Source organism: Podarcis gaigeae (assembly GCF_964106915.1).
Source record: "Podarcis gaigeae genome assembly, chromosome: 1".
Taxonomy (NCBI): Eukaryota; Metazoa; Chordata; class Lepidosauria; order Squamata; family Lacertidae; genus Podarcis; species Podarcis gaigeae.
The window spans coordinates 73,497,593-73,519,211 of record NC_139678.1 but is presented as its reverse complement, the minus strand read 5'-3'; the positions used below and the strand labels follow the sequence as shown (position 1 = coordinate 73,519,211).

The 21,619-nt window shown below is 42.0% G+C and overlaps 1 protein-coding gene across 2 annotated transcripts in view; it reads right to left on the bottom strand.

Moving 5' to 3' along the window:
• OSBPL5 (oxysterol binding protein like 5) overlaps nucleotides 1-21,619 on the bottom strand; it is a 129,115-nt gene that overhangs the window by 46,161 nt on the left and 61,335 nt on the right. For both annotated transcript variants that reach the window (XM_083718226.1, XM_083718225.1), the window contains exons 2-3: nucleotides 6,983-7,139; nucleotides 1,865-1,938 (exon numbers count right to left, since the gene is read on the bottom strand). In XM_083718226.1, the coding sequence (XP_083574352.1) occupies nucleotides 1,865-1,938; nucleotides 6,983-7,118 (210 nt within the window). In that variant the 5' untranslated portion in view covers nucleotides 7,119-7,139. The remainder of the gene's footprint in view (nucleotides 1-1,864; nucleotides 1,939-6,982; nucleotides 7,140-21,619) is intronic.

Below are 21,619 nucleotides of genomic sequence, written 5' to 3'. Positions count from 1 at the left end.
TTTTGCCCTGCTGTTTCTAGGCACAGGCAGTGGTGGAGAGCAGGCGGAGCGGGGCTGATGTGCATCCCAGGGGTATGGCGCGCCGCCCGCAGAGGCATGACACGCGTCCTGGGGGCATGGCGCGCCGCCTCTGGAGGAGTGGTGCCCAGTGCGGGCGGGGGGGGGGGCAGCCGCGATGGCACCCCACCGGGATCACATTGCTGGGAGTGGTGCACTCCCCTCGCACTCCTCTTCCTCCCCCACTGGGGACAGGTTTGTGCTTTAAAGATCGGAGCACTCTTTTTTTTTTTTTTTTGCCCCTCTGGCTTTCCACAGGAAAACTCACTCTTTAACAGAACAAATGGCAATTTGTGTTTTCTGTGGATTGGCATTTGCTCTGATTCAGTGATAAAGAACAGGCTTTCGTGAGGAAAGTATCGGGCCAAAAGAGAAAAAGAAACACTTAAGACACAGAATTTTAGTTTAAAGCATGGACCTGTGCCTAGAGTCGCGGCATAAAATGAAGTCTGGATGAGCCCAAAGTCACCTGCATTGCAGCACTTAAACTTAAATAAAGAAACGGACAAACTTTTCTACATTACAAGCTTGTTGTTTGTACTTGTGCTATAGCTACTGTTAACTGTGGCCGACCTTCAAACTAGAAGAAGATATGACTTAAAGAAGATGACGTGCATGGGCATGCAGAGAGGCGTTCTTGCAACTGTGGAACTCCCCTCCACTTCAAAACTGTAGAGGTTCAGAAGAGTGGAACAAGAAATTTCTCTGTTTGGGCTAGTCAACAGTCAGTTTAAAGAGGTGAGGGCTCATTTTCATTTCCTTGGGTATTTTTGTTTTTGTTGGCTTGGGTCCAAGGCACCGTGGAGTAAGTCCCATAAGCCCCAAGAAGACCTGCTTTGATGCTGCATGGGAAATTAATGTTAAAACTAAGGGGCATTCCAAAAATAATTTTCAATACAGTGTGTTAAAAGAAGGTGGGGGCAGCAAAAGGTCTAATGGAATAGAAGAATGTGGAGTCCTCAGATCGCCTCCTGTCTTTTGCCTCTCCTTTTAAAAACACACACACACACACACACGAGGGGGGGGGGGATTGTGTTGTGTTTGCGGTTTAGGGGATGGTCTGTTTGGGAGCTGGTTTTCTTTTTTGGTGGCTCTGAGCATCAACCATTTTTCTTCTGTGAAACAGGTATTACGGGGTGCCCATGAAGGAGTCTTAAAATTTCAAATGTACCCTCAAACATCTGGATTAGGGACCCCTGAAATTAGAATAAACTCTTTGGGAGAACCTAAGCAGTTTTGTTTTGTGTGCTCTGTTTTACATTTGACTGTTCTCGCTCACTCCAAGGCCTTGCTAAGAAACAGAATACGGTACAATTGAACAGAAATGAACTGCGAGCGGAGCAGCTTCCCAAAGTAGAGATGTATAAATGCTCTCCTACTTGTCAAGCATCCCTCTAGCAAGTGTTAACAAACACCAGCCCTCCACCTGAACGTGGAGCTGGGGTAGGGGATTATCTCTACAGTTGATCTGTGCTTTGGAGGCATTCCAAGCCCCTCCAAAGTTCAGTGTGACATCAGAACCAAGAAATGGCATTAAAAAGGCCAGCCAACATTTACGGACCTCTAATAAAAGTTCAAGAGACGTTTACTCACAGGTTTATAGAAACAGAAAACTAATCACTGGTTATCTGAGAGGCTTTCTTCACAACAAAAATGTTTACATTTTAAAATTTTTTACCTTCACAACAAAAAAGTACTACATATGCACTGAAAATACAAATATCAGATTACAGGAGGGGGGGCATTTTGTCTCCCTGCTCTTCATCTGGACTCCAGTAAAAATAAGCATTCCTATAAGCCCCATTACCTTATTAATAGAGTTTGGTGTCGGAGGAATCTCATCCTTCATCATGGGCAAACTGTTTCCTTCCATATCCTTCCCTGAAACAAAATGACAGAAGTAAAACACTGAGGAGCTCTGTGGCAAACCACGACTGCTGAAACAATGATCCTGAGAAAGGACTTCATTTCTAAAGGAAACAAAAATGGCCACACACGCCCTGCCCCCAAAAGGAGCTGCTGTAGGATTAATTGCAGGAATATGTATAGTATTTTAATATGACCAAGATCCAGCCCAATAGCAGGATATGGAAAAGCTACCCCACAGCGAAGAATGAAATCCAAACTCCACCTACCTGTGAGTAAGCCCCGCTGAATTCAGTAGGGCTTACTTCTGAGTAGGCATAGTTAGGAGACTGTGCTGTAAGCTGCCAATATCTGTTCAAAATAGCAACAAAGGTCAAATGCAATTTCTATACATGATTTGGAACATGATTTTTGGCCAAGGCCTAGTTCACACAAGCCTTTCTGTCCACTGTCTACATTAGCTGACTATGAGAGCAGGCACCAATGAAAAGTGCGACATTTGAGACAACTGGAACAGACAGGGAAGTTCTACCTGTGAAATTAATGTCCATTCACACATGCATTTTATCACTTAATTTGCAGTCAGGGGATGAACAGGTGTGTGTGTGTGTAAAACTGCTCCAATCCTATGAAGACTTACTTCTGCAGCAGGAGTCACATTTTATTTACCCTTCCTTGGCATTCCTCGAAGGACATAATGCTCTCTGTCTCTCTCACTGATCTGCCTAGCTTCATGCCTAGAATAAAAATCAGCTCTGACTTCCAGGCTACCTTTATTAAAGAGGAAAGTCTAATCTGCCTTGTTTCGTTATTTGAAAGTCCTGTTATGAGAAAGACTTTACATTCTCTGCCTTAGGCTGAGATCCTGGGCAAAAACGGTTAAGTTCCACTGAGGTCAATGGAGCTACTGGCAAGCAAATATTAGGATTAGGGCTACCCTTGCACTGCCACACTCATACATGTCTTGATTCTAGGTATTTGTACAATGGTGTTTACATGGGTGAACTATTATTGAATGAATTTCTCATCCTTGCCTTGCATATTCATTTTGCTGAAAGAGAACATATGGCCCAGGCTGCCAATTAATTTTAATGGGAATCACAAGACTGATTCATGGCTCACAGATATGCAGATTTACTCCTTTGACAGTTTAAAATAAGTCACACCGTGCCCTGATTATTGATTCACACCTTAAGAAGAGAAAGTACTGACATCTCACACATATACACAAATTCTCCCCCCAGCTTTGTGAATCAGTTCTCCCACAACACTTGGCAGTTCAACAATATTTTCCCTGTGCCTTTTCATTTTCCCTACAGACACTCTAATGCAAAACACATTTACCTGGGGAGTAAGTCCAAAATTTTTCATATAGGATTTACAGTCAAGGGTGTATGCACTGGACTGCAGCCTAAACATCACTTAGCAGCACATGTCTTAATACCTTTGTGGATCTGCATTTAACCTAAAGGTTATACAATTGCCATGTGCTCTGTATTGATTGCACTGGCTTTGGTTATGCTTCCAGTTTAAATGCTTCTGTAGCTCCCTCAAAACTCACCCTTTGTTATCTCAGAAGAAAAGGAATGCCTGCTTAAACAAATGCAAAAGAAAATGGTTTCCATTTTCCTTAACGCTGCTGTGGCTTAGAAAAACCAACGGCGAATTAAGCCCAAGAATCCACCACAAAATCACACCTGTACCACATGTGCTGATATGCAACACAGAAAAGGGAAAACCCAAGCTACCTTGAACAAGGCAAAACAGAAGCTCTCAATAGTTGCCTTCAGAGCCTCAGTTCATCCCGACTGGAATTTAAAGGGGCAGATACAAAGGGTTTGTGTGAATATGCTAGACAGACTTTCCAGAGAACCGCAGCTCTCAAACCACTTGGTTTTCATATAGAGGAGACATTTTGGGACTTCATTAAAATCACAGATGTGTTCCAGTGTTCTTCTGTGTGATAATACATTACCAGTGCTACGTCAATAGCAGCTACGTCTTTTACTTGCTGTCGGTCACTGAATTTTCTCCTTCCTTTTGCTTCTTGCTTAATGCTTGATCTTTTTATTATGTTTTTAGACATGCTGTTAGCAGTCCAGAGTAGCTGGGGAAACTCAGCCAGATGGGTGGGGTATAAATAAAAAAAACATTACTATTAAATACAGTCATACCTTGGGAGTCAAATGGAATCCGTTCCAAAAGTCTGTTCGACTTCCAAAACGTTTGGAAACCAAAGTGCGGCATCTGATTGGCTGCAGGAAGCTCATGCAGCCAATCGGAAGCTGCAGAACCCGTGTTGGATGTTCAGGTTCCAAAATAACGTTCGAAAACCGGAACACTCACTTCTGGGTTTCAATCGTTCAGGAGCCAATTTGTTTGGGAGTCAATTTATTCGGAAGCCAAGGTGTTTGAGATCCAAAATACAACTGTAATATTATTGTTATTTATTTATTGGGTCAGTTTAATTCTTCGCTGCTAAGCAATAATCTTGGCTGATCACTGGTGAATCATTATTTTCCTTAGATTGTTGGTTTACATTTGCTTTATTTTCACAAAATGAATTGGTTGTCTCCCCGCTCCCAATATTCTATTAGCTATAATACCAAGAACAACTAAGGGAGGGGGATCAGAAAGAGGATACCGAGCCCACGATTATCAATGAATCTAGTATTCAATTTTAAAGTGCAAGCCTAATCATGTCTACTCAGAAGTAAGTCCCACTGAAGCCAATGTGGCTTACTACCAAGTAAGTGGAGTGAGGATTGGAGCCTCACTGCCTTTTACTCCCTCAATATAGACTTATGGCTACAGACTTATTCTGGAAGGAAGGCTGACCCAGTAGGTTAAGTGAGAGAATGGCCAATAAAACTGCTGCAAGAAATGAAGATGGAATGGAATAAAAGAGCATAATTTTCAGCACCACATCTCTGTGCCAGGCAAACCAATGCCTGTTGACTTTCTGTGTATCATATAACTAAGAAGCAAAGAGAACTTATGTCAGAGGAAAAAAGAAAGGCACCTATAGTTGCTTGCTATGGTGTGGATGAGCTTGCATCAAAGAAAGTATTGCCCACACTTTCCAGTGTATTTCTTTGTTGCTTTCCTTACTGCAAAAAGTCCAGTTTGGGGGTGGGGGTGGGGGAGTGAGTTTGTTGGACAAAACTTCCAATCAGTTTTTATTGTGCAACTTGAATTTGCGGGCATGTGACTGAATTCCACCCCAAAATAATGACAGTCTGGAAAGGCCCTGAGTGAGATACGTGATACTGCTCCTTCAATGAAATGTCTTGCCTTCTAAGGATTTCTACGTTTTGCTTTGACACTATCCTGCTGCCGCTTGCTATTTTTGAGACTGCTGTCACTTTATTGTTTATTTTTTAATGCTTTTAAGTTCATACAGTGCAACACTTTGCACGGTCTTCTCTCAGAAAAGAAGTAGATCAATCATCGCTTTAATAGCAAATGCAGCTGGGTTGAGCCCTTTCGGTTTGGAAATGAAACAGGATCACTGAGAAAAGAAGACAACAGCTTCAAAAGGCCCTGAAGGCTCCCTAAGTACATAGCAGTATGTAAGTTTGTAAATTAAAATAAAAGTATTTTTTTTAATGGGCTGCCAATGAAGGGCTTGTGAGTTTCTAAAATGTGTGGAATGTTTAGGCAATCAGTTGGCAGGTGAGGAAACTGAAGTTGTAGAGAGGAGAAAGAAATTGTTCTGCTCATGCCTCTTAACAATATAAAGTATAGTTAATACCCTGGAATGAGAGGTGGGGAGGGGGATATGTGTGGTGATTTTTATTTTTTTTTAAAAAAACCCTTTCACTATTAAATAATGTTTTAGGAAGGAAAGAAAGATGCACCCGTATTCTACAGAACTCTCCTGCACATACTGCTTGCATTCTAATGCTACCTAGCTATAAAATGCTCAGCAGGAGTAGAGGCCAGGATGAAAACTGAGTGATATAGCACAGTGGGGGAAGACTTTGGTTGGGAATAGAAGATAAAAAGTGTCAATTGCCTTCTCCACTACCCCTTCCCCAAGCTAAACAGCATTGTAAGGTTTCTGTTCCGGATTGGCTGAAAGTCTTGGACAACAGGAGGGGTGGATGTGGGTGTAGATGCAGCAAAACTCTGTGTATCTGGCATGCTTTTTAAAAACTGAATTTTACAATGATAACAAAACACGTATCCCAAATATAAAATAGCTAAACACACACACACACACACACACACACACACTATTCTGAGCTAATATGATACAATATTCTGAACTAAACCCAGAAAATATATGAAATCAGTTACAGTGAGCCTATTGTGGACTGTCAATAACATCATTATTAGGGACATGGTACTAAACCTTGATGCTTTTCTTTCCCTTCTCATAGAACTCAAATACCTTGAAAAGGAATAAAATTGTGCCACGCTGCCAGAAGTGAATTATTTCTACCCTAGCTCCACATCACCTTGAGAAATTGCTTGCCAGTTTCTCAACTAATGTTATCTCCCACATCTTTGGGTACCAGGAGTCAATAGCTACTCCTTACGAAGCCACTAACACTCTGGCTGCTGATTCACCAAGAGCTTATCAGATCCCTACTTTCAGATCTCCTGCCCTAGAAATACTGTAAATTCAAAAGAGCAAAGTGCAGAGAGGGTTGCACAGTATATTTTCAAATTATCATTATTATTTATACCCTACCCATCTGGCTAGGCTCATTAAGTTAAAAACCCAATTCCAAAATTCCTGAACTCTGTGGTACCCCACCAAATAGGAAGATAACTTTTGAAGAACCCAACACCCCCTCCAACACATTGGAGAGGATCTAAGGCTGTTATAAGATAGCTGCCATGGAGTAAGATATGGTTTGTGAAAGGGCTTTAATGAAATTGATTTTAAAGGAGTTTTCTCCCAAAGTTAAGTTCCACTGTCCATCATCAAGCCAAAGAGGATCTCTGGGTGGGTCCTCTGAGGGGTGTGTATTCTGGCACCATTTTGTCGGGGGGGGGGGGGGGAGAACTGCATACAGCATGTTATAAATCCCACTGAGCAAACACTGACCTGGGCTGATTGGGTAGATCTCATTATCGGTCCCAAAAAACAGGTTCCGGGTCAGCTTGTGAGGATCTATTTTCTGAGGAGTGGATGAGGCAGGACACAGCGAGAACCTGCGCCGAAGAAAATTCTCTTCCTTCATGGCATGAGCAGTAGGGGTTTTCTGAAAGGAACACCAAAATAACAACAGCGTCAAGTCACAGAATATTTAAACAGTACACTCAGATTAAAAAATTAAAAGGCCCTTGTTTGCTATTTTGAATCTGCCTAATCTTAAACTGTATACTGGTTATCTGCCCCCCCACCACACCCCCCCCCCCCAATTTTACATGTTATTGCTGGAAGCTTGCTAGCTCTGGCAAGTGGGGAAAAAACTTAAAATGTTATTTTTCTAAATTGTGCTGGTGTAATATTTATTCTTCAATATATTCGTACCTTGGTTTTTGAATTTAATCCATTCTGGGAGTTGGTTCGACTCCCGGAACAGTTCAAAAACCAATCGGAAGCTGTGCCGGATGTTCAACTTCCAAAAATCATTTGAAAACTGGAATAATCACTTCTGGCATTCGGCTTCCGAGGTTCCACTGTAATGCATTCTGAAATTACTTTTGGTCAGGCTTTGCTAAATGAAAATATATTATCTGAACAATATCTGATATCCACATCAGGGGGTAGCAAAGGATACCTGGTGTCCACCCCTCTCCCCACCTTTCAGTTAAAAAAAATATCTTGCTGAAATTTTAATGTTTTTGTTCAGTGATTGCAGCTCAGCCTCAGGGCTGATGGTCAGGGCTCTGCAGGCCAGGCTCCCCAAAATGAACACGCAAACAGCACTAGAGGGTGGCCCAGCATCAAGCAGGCCCAGTGTGATATCCTCGGTTCACATAGGAGTTTCAGAACATAGGAAGCTTTAAAGCTAGCAATTCTGACACACCTCTAAAACAGATGGGATTTGCCATCATTCCAGGATCCCCATCACCTGCCATATTCAGTCTTCAAACCAATGCCACAATCAAGAGAGAGTTAGTTGCCCCAGAGAAATTCCACCCACACAAGTAACTCATTGCCTAACCATAGTTATTATCCATAGAACACAGCAGATAATGACATAGCCAACATGTTTATGCTTACAAAAAAGTAGTACCAGGGATGTTTCGGTCACATGTAAGACCTCGGTTAGTGTAGCTAACTAGAGAAACCACAACATAAGCCCAAGCGTAATATGGTAAGGACATAGCACACCTTATGAAAGGAAAAATGTGTTTTTCATCAGAAGGCAGCCCTTTCCTTTTTTAAAAAAGGTGCATTTTATTTTGGGGGGGGGGGTTATTACAAACAAACATTACATAAAGCAACTGAAAGAAATTTGATGCAAACAAAGCAAAACCAACCCAAAGCAGGCCAAGAATTATAACCTCTGCAGGCCGACTTGTAACACTTGACTCTCCCACTCATATCATGCCAAGTGTCAGCTGGGGAATGTGGCATCGCTTTAGCCACAATGTTTGCAACCAGGCTCAAATTCTTAAAAGCCCCTTTTTGGCAGCCGTTGTTCACAAACAACTTATTGGTCCAACTAGCATGCGCCTGAATTAGCAGAGAGAGGCCTGGCAGAGCTATTCTTTCCTCTTCTGTACTGCCAAAAGCAATACCTATTGAAACAGAGCTATTACCACAGTGTTTAGCATCTCATAGTCGGCCAGGATAAGTGCACTTCACATATGCATGAGATAAGCAAACAAGCATGGCATCAGCTCTGCAGCATTAATCTCAATCAGGGCACTATTCTTTGAAAATAGCAAGCTGCCGGTCCTTCGAGGAACTGCTTGAAAAATCTGCAGAGTGGTGGAATGGATGCAACTTCCAGTGGAAACGCCATGGGGCTTCCTAGCGATGGGTGAACTGCTCATCTCACTGCTTCTATAGGGCATGCAGTCAAAGTCACAGCAAATAACTATTTGGGACAACACACAGGTCTTGCATGGTGCTCCTTGCCGTTCAGGTGTTGGCTGCCTCCCACATGCCACTTCCAAACCCTGGAACCAGCACTGGGAAAAGAAAAGCTACACCTCAGAGAAACCCTTTAAAAGCAATAGGCAATAATGACTAATTATTCCAGGCTGCAGAGAGGTTGGAGGACAAGGTCTGCCTGTGCTCTTGTTTCCCAGTCTATTCGGCACCATTTCCAGCTGCATTGATGGCATGTTCTACTCTTATAGATTAAAAAGTAACAAAAAGGGACGATGCTGAACATGAGGTTGGTTTTCCCAAAGAAGAGGGAAGGGGTGATGTTTCAGCATGGATCATGTGTGCTCCAAGAGTAAATTCACACACATGAGGATGGAGCAAGTTACAGAGCTGAGTTGCCTGCTGGGTTGTATTAGAGTGAACAAGAAGAATCAACCACTCTGATCTCAAAGGCACATGCTGCTGCGACAAGGTTAGTATGTGACAAATGAGGGGCACTGTTTGCAGAAAATTATCCATTTGAGGGGAGAGACTACTGATACACAGCTCTGTCTTCTAAGTAATCTGTCTTCATTCAGATGGACAACTTCAGATGTCTAACAGCCACCTCTCTCATATGTTCCACGTTTGTGGAGATCACACACTGAGGTACAAAGTGACTGTCTGCTCTTTAAGACCATCAGTACAGACCTGCCTTTCCCAAATCTTGGGTCCCTAGCTGTTGTTGGACTACAACTCCCATCTTCCCTGACCACTGACCTGCTAGCTGTGGATGATGGGAGTTGTAGTCCAACAACATCTGGGGGCCTAAGTCTGAGGAAGGCTGGTACAGACAGAGACTCCGTGGGTGTTCTTTCCCCAACTCTAACCCGACAACAGTCTCCTCCCCTACTGCAAGGAAGACCACAACCGTGAAAAATGTATGCGCCCAATCTCAAGCTTATTAAGATCACTTAAGAAGGCTTGCATCAGAATCCATCCATTTGTATGGCAAACTTAAACCAGGAGGTTTTTTTTTCTGAGGTGACCCTATCATTATGCAATTCCTTCCCCAAAGAGGCCCATCTGATCTTCCCCATGTAAACCACCGGGAAAGCTTCTGCTTTTTTAAAAATGATGTTTTTAAATGTTCAGAAGTTGCTGGTAGTTTATCATTCTTAGAAACTGCGATCCTCGCGAACTTGAAAAAAACCAACAACAAAGTTTCCACATGCGGAAAGGCAGGACACATCTTAAATTATAAACATAGGGTTTATAATCCGCTAGAACGACTTGCTCTGAGTTGGCAACACAAAGAACTGCTGTATGTACTGTATGTAAGTGGGTTACATTATTTCTGATGGTTGAAGTATTTATCTTTCCCCCTGCTTTAAGTGCTTTATTGTATTTACTGCTGGTGTTATATTGTGTTTAAAAGGGTTAAAGCTACTGCCTTTTAAACATTTGTTGTTAACTGTCTAGGGCTTGTCATAAAAAAACCCAACAGGGTACAAATGGTATAAATGAACAAATAACACTCAACAGAAACAGGCTTGTGTGTTTGTTTTGGTCCAGATGTGCTAATGCAATGAGACAAAGAAATATCAAAATGTATTTTCTCCAGGCAGTTAATGGTACTGAATAAGAGCAGTAAGGCCGATAGCTGACAGAATAAAATGTGTTGATTTATCTGGGGAAGGGTTGTCGCTCCATGGCAAAGCATCTGCTTTGTGTGTAGAAGGTCCCAATCCCTGATACAGTATCTCCCAACTGGAGAACCACTACCAGTCTGTGTAGGCCATAATGAGTTAGATGGACCAATGGTCAGTACAAGGTAGCTTCCTATGTTCGCATTTCCCGGGCAGCTTACAACAAAACAGAGAGAACTGGATGTGCTCAGATGTAAGAAAATGATGGGGAAGACAGCAAAGTTCTTTAAACAAGTGCAATGTTTTTGACAAGGGAAGATGCATTGCTAAGCTACACTTGTTTCCTAAAATATAGATTCCATCTTCCAGACACAAAATACGAGAAACGCACCTTTAAATCACAACCAAAGAACAATGAAATAGAGGGTGTTTAGAAAAGTTTCAGCATCTAGAGGGGGAAAAACCTTTAATAAATCTTTCACGGTGGTGGTCTGGCAAAATAAGCTTTCACAATGTTATACTAACAGAATCACAAAAGACAGAACAATCAAGCAACACACAACTTCTTTGTTTTATCTGCTTGCAAATACAGACCCTTATAGCATCCAAGACAAGAAATGGCAGATAAATCAAACCAGACTTGCGGAACTATTCCAAAAAGCTGGCATTAAATTCAAAATGCTCTAGACGTGGCAGATCTGCTGGAGCGATCACTGGATTTGCAAACTGATGCTGCTGAGCTAAATAGACACTGCATTTTAAAAGGAAAAGAGTGCCCTACCATGATGTAACCCTACTTTGGCATGCCTCACAGGGCTATCTATGCCATCTTCAGGTGTTAACAGTATAAGTGAGAGATGGGAGGGAGGGGCATGCGGGGATGAGCCCCCCAATTCCATCCCATCACCACCATTCCAAAGGGAGACCTTGTGAAGCCGAGAGCCTTCTGTGATCTGCAGCTTCCACACTGAAGCAAATTTTCAGAGGGGAAAGGGGACCTGGGAGCACCTCAATCTATGAATGGACCTTTGCCCATTTATCTGATGTTACAGCTTCTTATTGAGTTCACAGCCAGAATCACTGCTAGTCTGGCAAGCTGCTACTTTTTAATTTTAAAAAAAAAATAATGACAAAAGAATTTACTAGGGTGGTTTACATGGAACCAAATAGAATAAAAATAAAATAAAATGCAAAACAAATATGAGATGAATGCAATCAAAACTAGAATTAAAAAGTGCTGCCACAACTGTTCATGCTATCTATCATCTATCTATCATCTATTTATCTATCATCTATCTATCTATCATCTATATCTATCTATCTATCTATATCTATCTATCTATCTATCTATCATCTATCTATCTATCATCTATCTATCTATCTTTCTATCTATCTAATCTATCTATATTGCAAAACTGTTCTGGGAATTGCATTAGGTTCCTTGATGACATTACTGAAGACATAGTCAATGAGCAGAGTACAGAGCTCAATTCTATAAGGTAAAAGAATAATGGTCAAATGAACACAATGAAGTGGCTTTTATTGAAAACTACTCATGTGCGGCAGTACTCTAGAAGAGAACTGTAAGGATCAACAATACAGGAAAGAAATATGTATCAGGAGTGGGGAACTTGTGGTCCTCCAAATGCTTTTGGACTCCAGCCCCCCTCATCCCTAGCTGGTATGGCCAATACTTAGGGATGACAGAACCTAGAGTCCAAAAACATCTGAAGGGCCACAGGTTCCCCATCCCTGTTATAGAGCATTTACTACCAACACTATCAAAAGAATTGATCCTCCTCAAATGGCGGGACCTGGGTTTGTCTCTTTCCAGCATTTCTCAAGAAATATTGTTTCCTTTTGAGCTAATACATTTCTTTTACCAGTGCTTTGCTTTGAAATTTCTGCAGTTTCACATTAGAAGATTAGATCACGTCTACCTTGAGAGAAAATATTGGGCGGATATTCATAGAAATTAACTTGCCTTTACATTTATTTCTTTCATTTCCTCTGACCTTTTAGCATTTAAACTGATTGCTGCGCAGAAGGCAATTAGTATGACAAAGAACAGTCAATTTGCCGTTGCACAGGGGAACTCTTGTCTTGATAAAGGTAATTTATTAGCCTTTCTCTTGATACGGAATGATATTGTGCTTCAGTTTCTTCTTTGATTAGATCAGGGGGAACCAATGTGGCGTCCCCCACGTGCTGCAAGGCTGTGGACATTAACTCATGAATGTTAATGTGCACATGGGGCACACAGACTTGTTTTCCTCCTCAGGTGTGCTTCTGAGCACCTTTGTCCACACCTGACCATTTTCAATGGAACTCTGCCTCACTGCATTCTGTCCACATGTGGGCAGTGCTTGATACATTGTGCATTGTTGTCGCCTTCCCACAATTAGTACTTCCCCTGAGTTTTGGAAACCTGAGATTCCAAAATCTCATTGTGCACCGCCCCACAATGTGCACATCCACCACTTTGCAATGGCAGTTTCTGATAATGCCCTGTCACAAAGCACTCCCATGCAAAGCCTGGCCTGCACCTGACTCCCCTGTAAACAACAATATTTTTTAAGGAAAGACCATCACAATCTAGCAGTACAGTGGTACCCCTGGTTACGAACTTAATTCGTTCTGGAGGTGCGTTCTTAACCTGAAACTGTTCTTAACCTGAAGTACCACTTTAGCTAATGGGGCCTCCCGCTGCCGCCGCACCACTGCTGCATGATTTCTGTTCTTATCCTGAGGTAAAGTTCTTAACCTGAGGTACTACTTCTGGGTTAGTGGAGTCTGTAACCCAAGGTGTTTGTAACCCAAGGTGTTTGTAACCCAAGGTACCACTGTATTGGGTTAGTGCTTCCATTAAAATCAATAGCTACAGGCCATAAGATGCTTGTGTCACTTATGCATTGATAGCAGTCAAGGACATTGTTGGCTACAAGGTGACATAAATGATACAGAGGTACTGAGGAAATAGACCTGCAAGTACACAAGATTTCATAAACAATTATAATGTTCCATTATAACTCTGGGCGACTTTTTTAAAAAAGTTAATCGCATTTTGACCTTGGCCATGTCATGAACGGGTGTGATCATTGTACTTGGCAATTACTATTAGTTTAAAGTGTCCAGAGCAGCTAATGACACCCAATATTTATCAGCAATCTCTTGGCCTTCTCTTGGGATGGAATAATTTAGTGCCTTTCCAGTGCTGATTAACAATATTAATTAGTTCTGGGGTTGCTAGCAAGCTACATAAACTCCTGGCTTGTTGACCCGCCAAACAATTTTCTGGCAACTAATATGCAGAGTGATTATAAGTGGCCTCTTGAAGAGAGTCCCCTGACAGACAGAAAACAACCTCCTTAACAAGGAGAAGCAGGAATAAACAGTATCTGTTGTTCTAAAGGCAGTCGTTCCTAGGGCATTTAACCGAGAAGAAAAATGTGTCTCAGGCAAGGGACAGTGCAAACAGACCCACACACAAAACAGATCCACACTTCAATTTCTCTTGTGATTTCTTCCATTTGTCCCCTGATTTGTAAGCATGGGTCTAAGAGTGGTTTTTTTTGTCCCACTACTTACCCCAGGAGAACCCTCTGTTTACTGCTGAACATAAATCTGCAGAAAAGACAATTGGCATTTGTTCCAATTCAGCAGTAAACAGCGGGTTTTCTAGGGGACAGCAGCAGAAAAACCTATCAGACCTGTGCCTAGAAATCATGGGGCAAAAGTACAGAGGAGCCCTGAAAGACTGGCCTTGCCCAATGTTTGAAAAACCCTCAATCTTCATATTGTTCTGATATATATACAGCTGCACGTAATGTTCAATAGTGACTGCATTCACATGGCAGTATATTCCATTTTCATTATGTTTCCTTAACTGTTAATTTCCACATAATATCTGAGCTTTCATACCATGTAAAAGCCACTTCTGGAACTATAGTGGAATATAGCACATGTTTAGCACTCATTTCTGTATTATTTGCAAGCGTGTCCCCCCCCCCCCCCCCCGGCAGCAAATAGCACAGAAATGAGCACTAAATGTGCCCTATATTCCACCATAGTTCCAGTAGTGGCTTTTGCGTGGTATGAAAGCTCAAATATAACGTGGACCTTAACAGTTAGGACAAAAATAAGGAAAGAATAATCTGCCATGTGAATGCAGCCACTGTCATTGACTGGTGGGTTTTCGGCTTCAAGTCTTCATAACTCATAAATCCACACACTGGGCCTCACAAGTTCTAGGACCACGCCTAACTTCAAATTAAGTGCTGTCTACTAAGCTTTAGAATGGTTGAGAAGAGACAGGAAGCTCACCAGTCTCATAAGAGTGAAAGTCATTGTAGAAACCAAGCTTCAATTGCTCTTAGCAACAATCCTGGACCTGAAATCTTATAAACGGGGTCACATTCCAGAGAACACACGGCAGGAAAAACAATGTGGTGTAGTGGAAAGTCCTGTGCTCAATTGAGCAATGAAGCTCACTGGGTGAACTTGGCACAGAAGAAGAAGAAGAAGAGTTTGGATTTGATATCCCGCCTTTCACTCTCCTTCAGGAGTCTCAAAGCGGCTAACAATCTCCTTTCCCTTCCTCCCCCACAACAAACACTCTGCGAGGTGAGTGGGGCTGAGAGACATCAAAGAAGTGTGACTGGCCCAAGGTCACCCAGCAGCTGCATGTGGAGGAGCGGAGACTCGAACCCGGTTCCCCAGATTACATGACTACCGCTCTTAACCACTATACCACACTGGCTCTCCAGTGGGTGAACTTGGCCCCTCACAGGGGTGCTGTGAAGTTAAAGTATTTCTTAGGCAGGAATGGTTTGTTCCTGGCCAGGAGTCCTGATGCAGCCCCCCATCAATTTTTTCTGGCCTCCACAAGACTCCATTGATTTTGGAGGAAGTCTTGTGCATCTGGCTCTAGTTGGTGCACCTTGTAGTTAAAAATGAAACAAAAACCTTGAGCAAATCCTGAAGTTTGGTCACACCTACCTAGTTTAGTGTTATATCTGAATGCAGGCACCTTGTTACTGCCACATCAAGCCTAGCCCACCAAATTTTTACCATCTACCTAAAGGAGATAAAACAGCATTGTATTAAAACCAACATCATCTTAATCCTTCTGCCCTTATTTGGGATATAGCTGAATGGCGTTTTGCAGATAACACTTGGTTTAATGCTAGGAGGCAATGTAAGCATGTAACTCAGAGGTCAATTATAGCATGGAGGCCTGGACCTGCTGTTCAGTCTCATCCAAATTTAATTACATAAAACCAGAGGTAGATTTCGGCCAAAACAATAGCTAATTCTTGGGATAATCCGATTTTAAAATAAATAATTAAAGCATGGCAGAGAGTCCTTACAGTAAGAGGAGTTTAATTATATATTTGAAAACAATGATCTAATGAGCCTTTTTTTCAAAGCTTTTTTTTGTGTGTGGGGGGGGAAGGGAATACCTCTTTAAAGGTTTGCCTTTTTTCAATTTAAGGAGTCTGGAGTCTGTCTATAGAAGCAATTTTTGTTGTTGGATAAACGTTCTAGAAACATATGCCACATTAATATTGGTAATTAACTCTTGGGGTTTTCAAAATAAGGTCTCCGTGCCAGTATTTGGCCTACTATATGTGTAAGTTGTCCAATTCACTGAATTCAAACAGAATGGGGGTTTGGGAAAGACTAGGCAGGCAGACAATGCACAGGTATATGACAACCCTGGCTTGTCATACAGAAGTTCTGTCTTTAGCATCTGTAAGAACAAAGGTGGCCCAAAGTCCAGGTGGGATCACCTGTGGCCCTCCAGGTGTTGCTGGACTCCAGCCCCAGGCATCATGGTCAATGGTCAGAAATGATGGAAGTTGTAGTCCATCAACACCTGGAGTTGAAGTCCAGCAACAAATTTCTCACCTCTGCTGTAAACTAAGAGTCAGACGTGGTTGTTGCTGGTTTTTTTTAAAAAAATACAAATGATGCTTAGTTATGTGTTCACATTTCCATCAGCTGCAATTACAATATAAAGACCTCTATTATAATATATATTTTAAATGGCTCCATTGTAATTTTATTCTGCTTTTATGTTCTTAAGCAACGCATCCCCAGCTAAACGTCACACTTTAAGCATCAATCCTTAAAAATGCCCAGAGACTCATTTCTTCCCTTGGGGGGGGACGACGACTAAATGCTTCTTTGAATCCAGCCCCAAACTGGAATTTGGGGTTACAGTTAAGACAGTTTAAAATTATTTCCCTCTCCAAAATAGACAGCAGAAATGTTCACTTCCACTGCATGTGTCTGACTGCACGCTGCTCGCAAGACTGTAATCACTATATGGGATTTCTAATTAGTATCAGCTGAAATCAACAGTAAAAATAGAACTGTGCTGTCTGCACACAGCTGGAATTGAAAATGCAAATGGGAAAGTGTAAAAGCAGTGGAAGTAAGCAAAAAAAAAAAAAAAGAGTGGGCAAAGAATGGTTCTTAAAATGTGGGTAATTGAAAGGAAAAATGCTGGCTAAGGCCATGGAAAAGCGTCTTTTTCTAACTGGAGGAAGTGCAATGAAAGGACTGCAAATTGAAAATGCACCATTTAGCCATGACCTTGCAACGCACGCAGCGTACTTGATCTTGGCCTCTTAGAAAAATGCAGTCAGGCAAATCCAGAAACACTGATACCCATGTTAAATAAATGCACTAATTAAATTAAATAGAGGTGTCACTCATGGGTGGAACCCATTAGGCTCTGTAAACATTGTTTTTGCAAGCCTTTGAATGCACATGTGTTAAAAGCTGGCCTCCTAATGCCAACTTGGTAGCTAATGAAAGCAATAAAGCACCACTTGCAGTGTTTTTGCCTCCATGATGCGTATTGCTAAGGTAGAATACGACTGCACTCTTTAGAGGAGAAGTGAACTACAGTACATGATCCCCAATCTCCTTTGGCACCCTTAGATGGGACCCAAGCTTTTATTAACAGCCAGAGGGCTTGGGTTTTCTTTTGAGCATGTTTACATCTCTCCTCATTGCCATCGACATGTTGAAAAGCAGGAAGGTACTATTTCAAAAGCCACCTGCACCAAACCAAACAAAATCAAACAAATCCAAAACAGAAGTATTGGCAGAGGTGGCACAGATTGCATCAGTGAACTGACCAAACAGAAGAGTGCTAGAATCATCTTTGAAAACTTAGAAACTGTTGCTCTGCCTCTCAGTAGTGCAATTAGCCAAAAGGTTTCAGGATCTGTTTGTAGCAACCGATATATAAAGCAACCCATCTTGTTCCTCCACTTGTTTTGCACAGAGTTTGTTTATTTTTCCATCACATCAGACTTCCATTGAAAGACTATTATGTAATCAGACATAAATATTGAAACTCCTCTCTAGCCTGTGTCAGGAATGCTTTATGACTGCCTGTGCTAAGATGTGCTAAGAGATGGGGTGTCCTGGAATAGACTACATATTGTCTTTCAGTATTTCATTTCAAGATCCTGGTTTTGACCAGTGAATGCCTAAATGGAGTTGTCAAAATGACTAAAGATTTCCTCCTTCCATATGTCTTACTAAGATCTCTAAGTCTGGCTAAGTGAGCCCTGAGTAACACCATCCATACACCACTAGTTCGAGTTCTAAAAACACAGAGCCCTATTCTTGGGTGGGTGGCCTGACAGTGACACCAGCTGTGCAACTCTCTCCCTCAGTGACTCAAGCAGCATTTGAAAGTGCTTTCTATCTCAGGAGGATTTTTTGTTTTGTTTTGTTTTTGGAGAGCCAAAGCTAAGCCAGGTAAAGATAGGTGGGTAATATCTGTATTGCTTTCATCTGCTGTATTGGACCTTAACCTGATAGTGTAATGAGATTTTACATTTGCTTGTTGGACACACGAAGGAAGTTTCTTTGTGTAGTAGTCATTGCCTATCAGGATTGTTGCCTGTTCTGATTAGGGATGTGAAAGCCCGGGGGGGGGGGGGAACCCTGAAAAAAATGGGAGAAAACACAACCCCCATAATACCCTTCTCCCTATTTTTCTTCTTTTTTTCTGGGCCCTCATATCTCTAACTCTGATAATCCTGAAAGACATAAGAGGCCTTTTCCAGTTCTGTTGCTGGAGATCTTTTTCACTGGAGATTCCAGGGTAGACTTCTGCAATCTGGTGTCCTCTAGATGTTTTGAACTATAATTCCCAACAGCCCCAGCAATGCCATAACAGTCCAACACCTCTCAGGGGCACCAGCTTGGGGAAGGCTGTCCTTGGGATCAAAGATGCATATTATGGATGCACTCTCCTGCTGACTTATATGGGTGCTCTATGACACCCACTTTTACTGCTCTCAGTTCAGAAACAGTCAGGCTGCAAACTCAAGATTAATAAATACAACTTTTTGTTTTCAAGACACAGTCAGTTAGGAACAGAAAAATGAGTTCAGGCAGACATCACCACATTCACTTGACAACATCAGTCTGATGAAACCTTAAACACCTGTTGGGACACGAACTGTTTTCATGAGAGCCAATGATTTCAACAGTCATAGAGACTCTTGCCTGAAGGACACTCTTGAAATTCATGTGGGAGGATTTAAGCACATGGCAAGTGACTCTCTCTAGCCACACAGAATATCGGAGGCTATTCTGTAGGCCATACAAGAGGGAGAAACCCTAAGGAGCTTGCCTGCATGATCCAAAGGTATTTAGGTTATTGAGCTGGAGCATAAAGTATGCTGTTATATGCAACTCTTTTGCTACACCGAAGGCACGTTCCTACAAGGCTGCATCTGTTGGCAGCTAAAGTTGCAATCCAAACCCCACTTATTTGGCTGTAAGCCCTACTGAACTCATGGCAAACACCATTGCCAATCAGGGTGATACCTTATGAGGAATCAGGTATCAACTTGTCTTTCTATCAGTTCCAAGTTTCTCTTCCTTGATCAATGCATAATAAGCCACTGCCAGACCTCTATTTTCCTTGAGAAAATAATAACCAAGGATAATTTTCCCCACATGCTTACAGTGACTTTTGTTTATTTTGCTGGGATCTAGAAAAGCCAGAGGACCTAGGGGGGAAAGCAGCTGCCAAAACAGGTAGTTCTTTAAAACCCATGACCTTTCTATGAGAGGTGACCATGACATAACTAACTGCTTGTAGCATCTGACTGCACCCTGCTTCCTTCCAACCCACCTGCCACTAGCTCTGGTGATGTTGAATTGGGAGCAGTGCTCAATGAGATGTCCTACTTCTTCATGTAACACAAAGGTGGATTACTTCTTCAAGTGACCTCACAATGGAGACCTTCACCAAATTCACGGGTGGGATTCTACTATCTTTCTCTCAAGGAAGTCAAAACAACATCTCCTCAATTCATTAAACAAAACTAAAATCCTACCCTATATCCCCAATCAATATACATATAGGAATATATTTGTTGTTAACATCTATGGGAACCACTAGATGAAGGAAGGCTTAGAAGCTTAATGAAATAAACAAACTAGCAAATAGCTCCTTTGTCGTTTGAAAGCTGCTAATGTGATTTCATCTAAACCAACTGGCTGTCTAATGCAAGGGTGGGGCTCACTGTTGGATTCTGGGGACATGAGGGCACACCAAGAAATACAAGCAATCTTAGACAAGTTGGTATATTGCAAGGGTGGGCGCAGTTTAAGTCTGCAGGATCTACTTTTTTTTTTAAAGGAAAGAACCCAGAGATTTACCAAAGTCAAGTGCAAAAAAGACATGCCTAGGATTAAATTTTGTGTGTGAAAAATGTGTGTGGAGGGGAGCTGCAAAGCAGGTAGGAATGGAGCTTACAGTCATTCCACACACAAAAATCCGCTCTTGGTTATCCCAAGTTTTCTTCATTTCAGCTGTATAATTTTAGGCAGTGAGGCATCCCTTTGTCATTGCTATTGATAAACAACTAGGAATCAGAAATCCCCGCAGTCCTGCTGCAGATCACTCAGAGATAGGAACACAGGAAGCTGCTTTATATCGAATCTGACCTTCAGCCTGCCCTATACTGATTGGCAGCAGCTTTCTAGAGTTTCAGGCAGCAAATCTTTCCCAGCCCTACCTGGAGATGCCAGGGATTGAACCTGGAGCCCTCTGCCACTGGGCTACGCCCTTGCCCGACAGATCCCTCTGCCCACCTCTGCTGCAAGGGCTATGTCTTGACCATAAGTCTCCCAGTTATCGAGAAAACTTCGAATGGGCTGGTTGCCAAATTTGTTGGGATCTCTCGTACTACTTTTGTTCCCTCACCGTGGCACAAACCCTTGTCGCTCAGCAAAGACAGCTACTAGGATTGGATTGGAACCACAGGAACCATCAGTAGCTTCAGATCCATAGCTTCAGCTTAATATATTCTAAACAAGCAGGGGAGAAGTAAGGTTGGTTACAACAAGAGAGAAAAGGCCAGAACTGTAGGTGTGTCAGGTGGGGAAGATCAGAAGCAGTGAATGCAGCCAAAGAAACAGGACTAGCCTTAATGCAGACATATTTTTTAAAAACAAGAACAGCAAATATGGTTTCTTTTCCTGACTTATTCACATTTTTCTTGGAGGGCACACAGGAGGTGAGTGTAAACGTTCTGCTTTAAAGCACTCTATCTCTATTAAAATTCAGTTGTTCAGAATCTCTCTCAGTGCAGATTTAGAGGCAATTCATAATAATTCTGTTGCAAAAACATCTCGAAGGCAACAACTACAGTGCTGCCACAACATGAGAGAAAGCCAGAACTCTGTTGGCACGGAAGGCAAGATTTTCTGGTATAGTACAAAAGAACTAATTACTGTAATATTTCTTCCCACAGCCTTGTCTTTCCCCTGCAGACATATTGCCTTTACAGTGTGAGAACTGATCTACCTGTTTTCAAAGCCTCACAGACTCCGCTTAACAAAATGAAGGCTTTTCGTGCTTGACATTTGTGAAAGCCAGTCTATCGTTTGTATAGCTTAGGAAAGATTTGTTGTTCTTTCAGTCAAAGGCAATATGATAAAAATACAGAATGTGTGCAATTACTTACATCATGTGAAAGAATAATGGTCTTTTGTGGGGGGT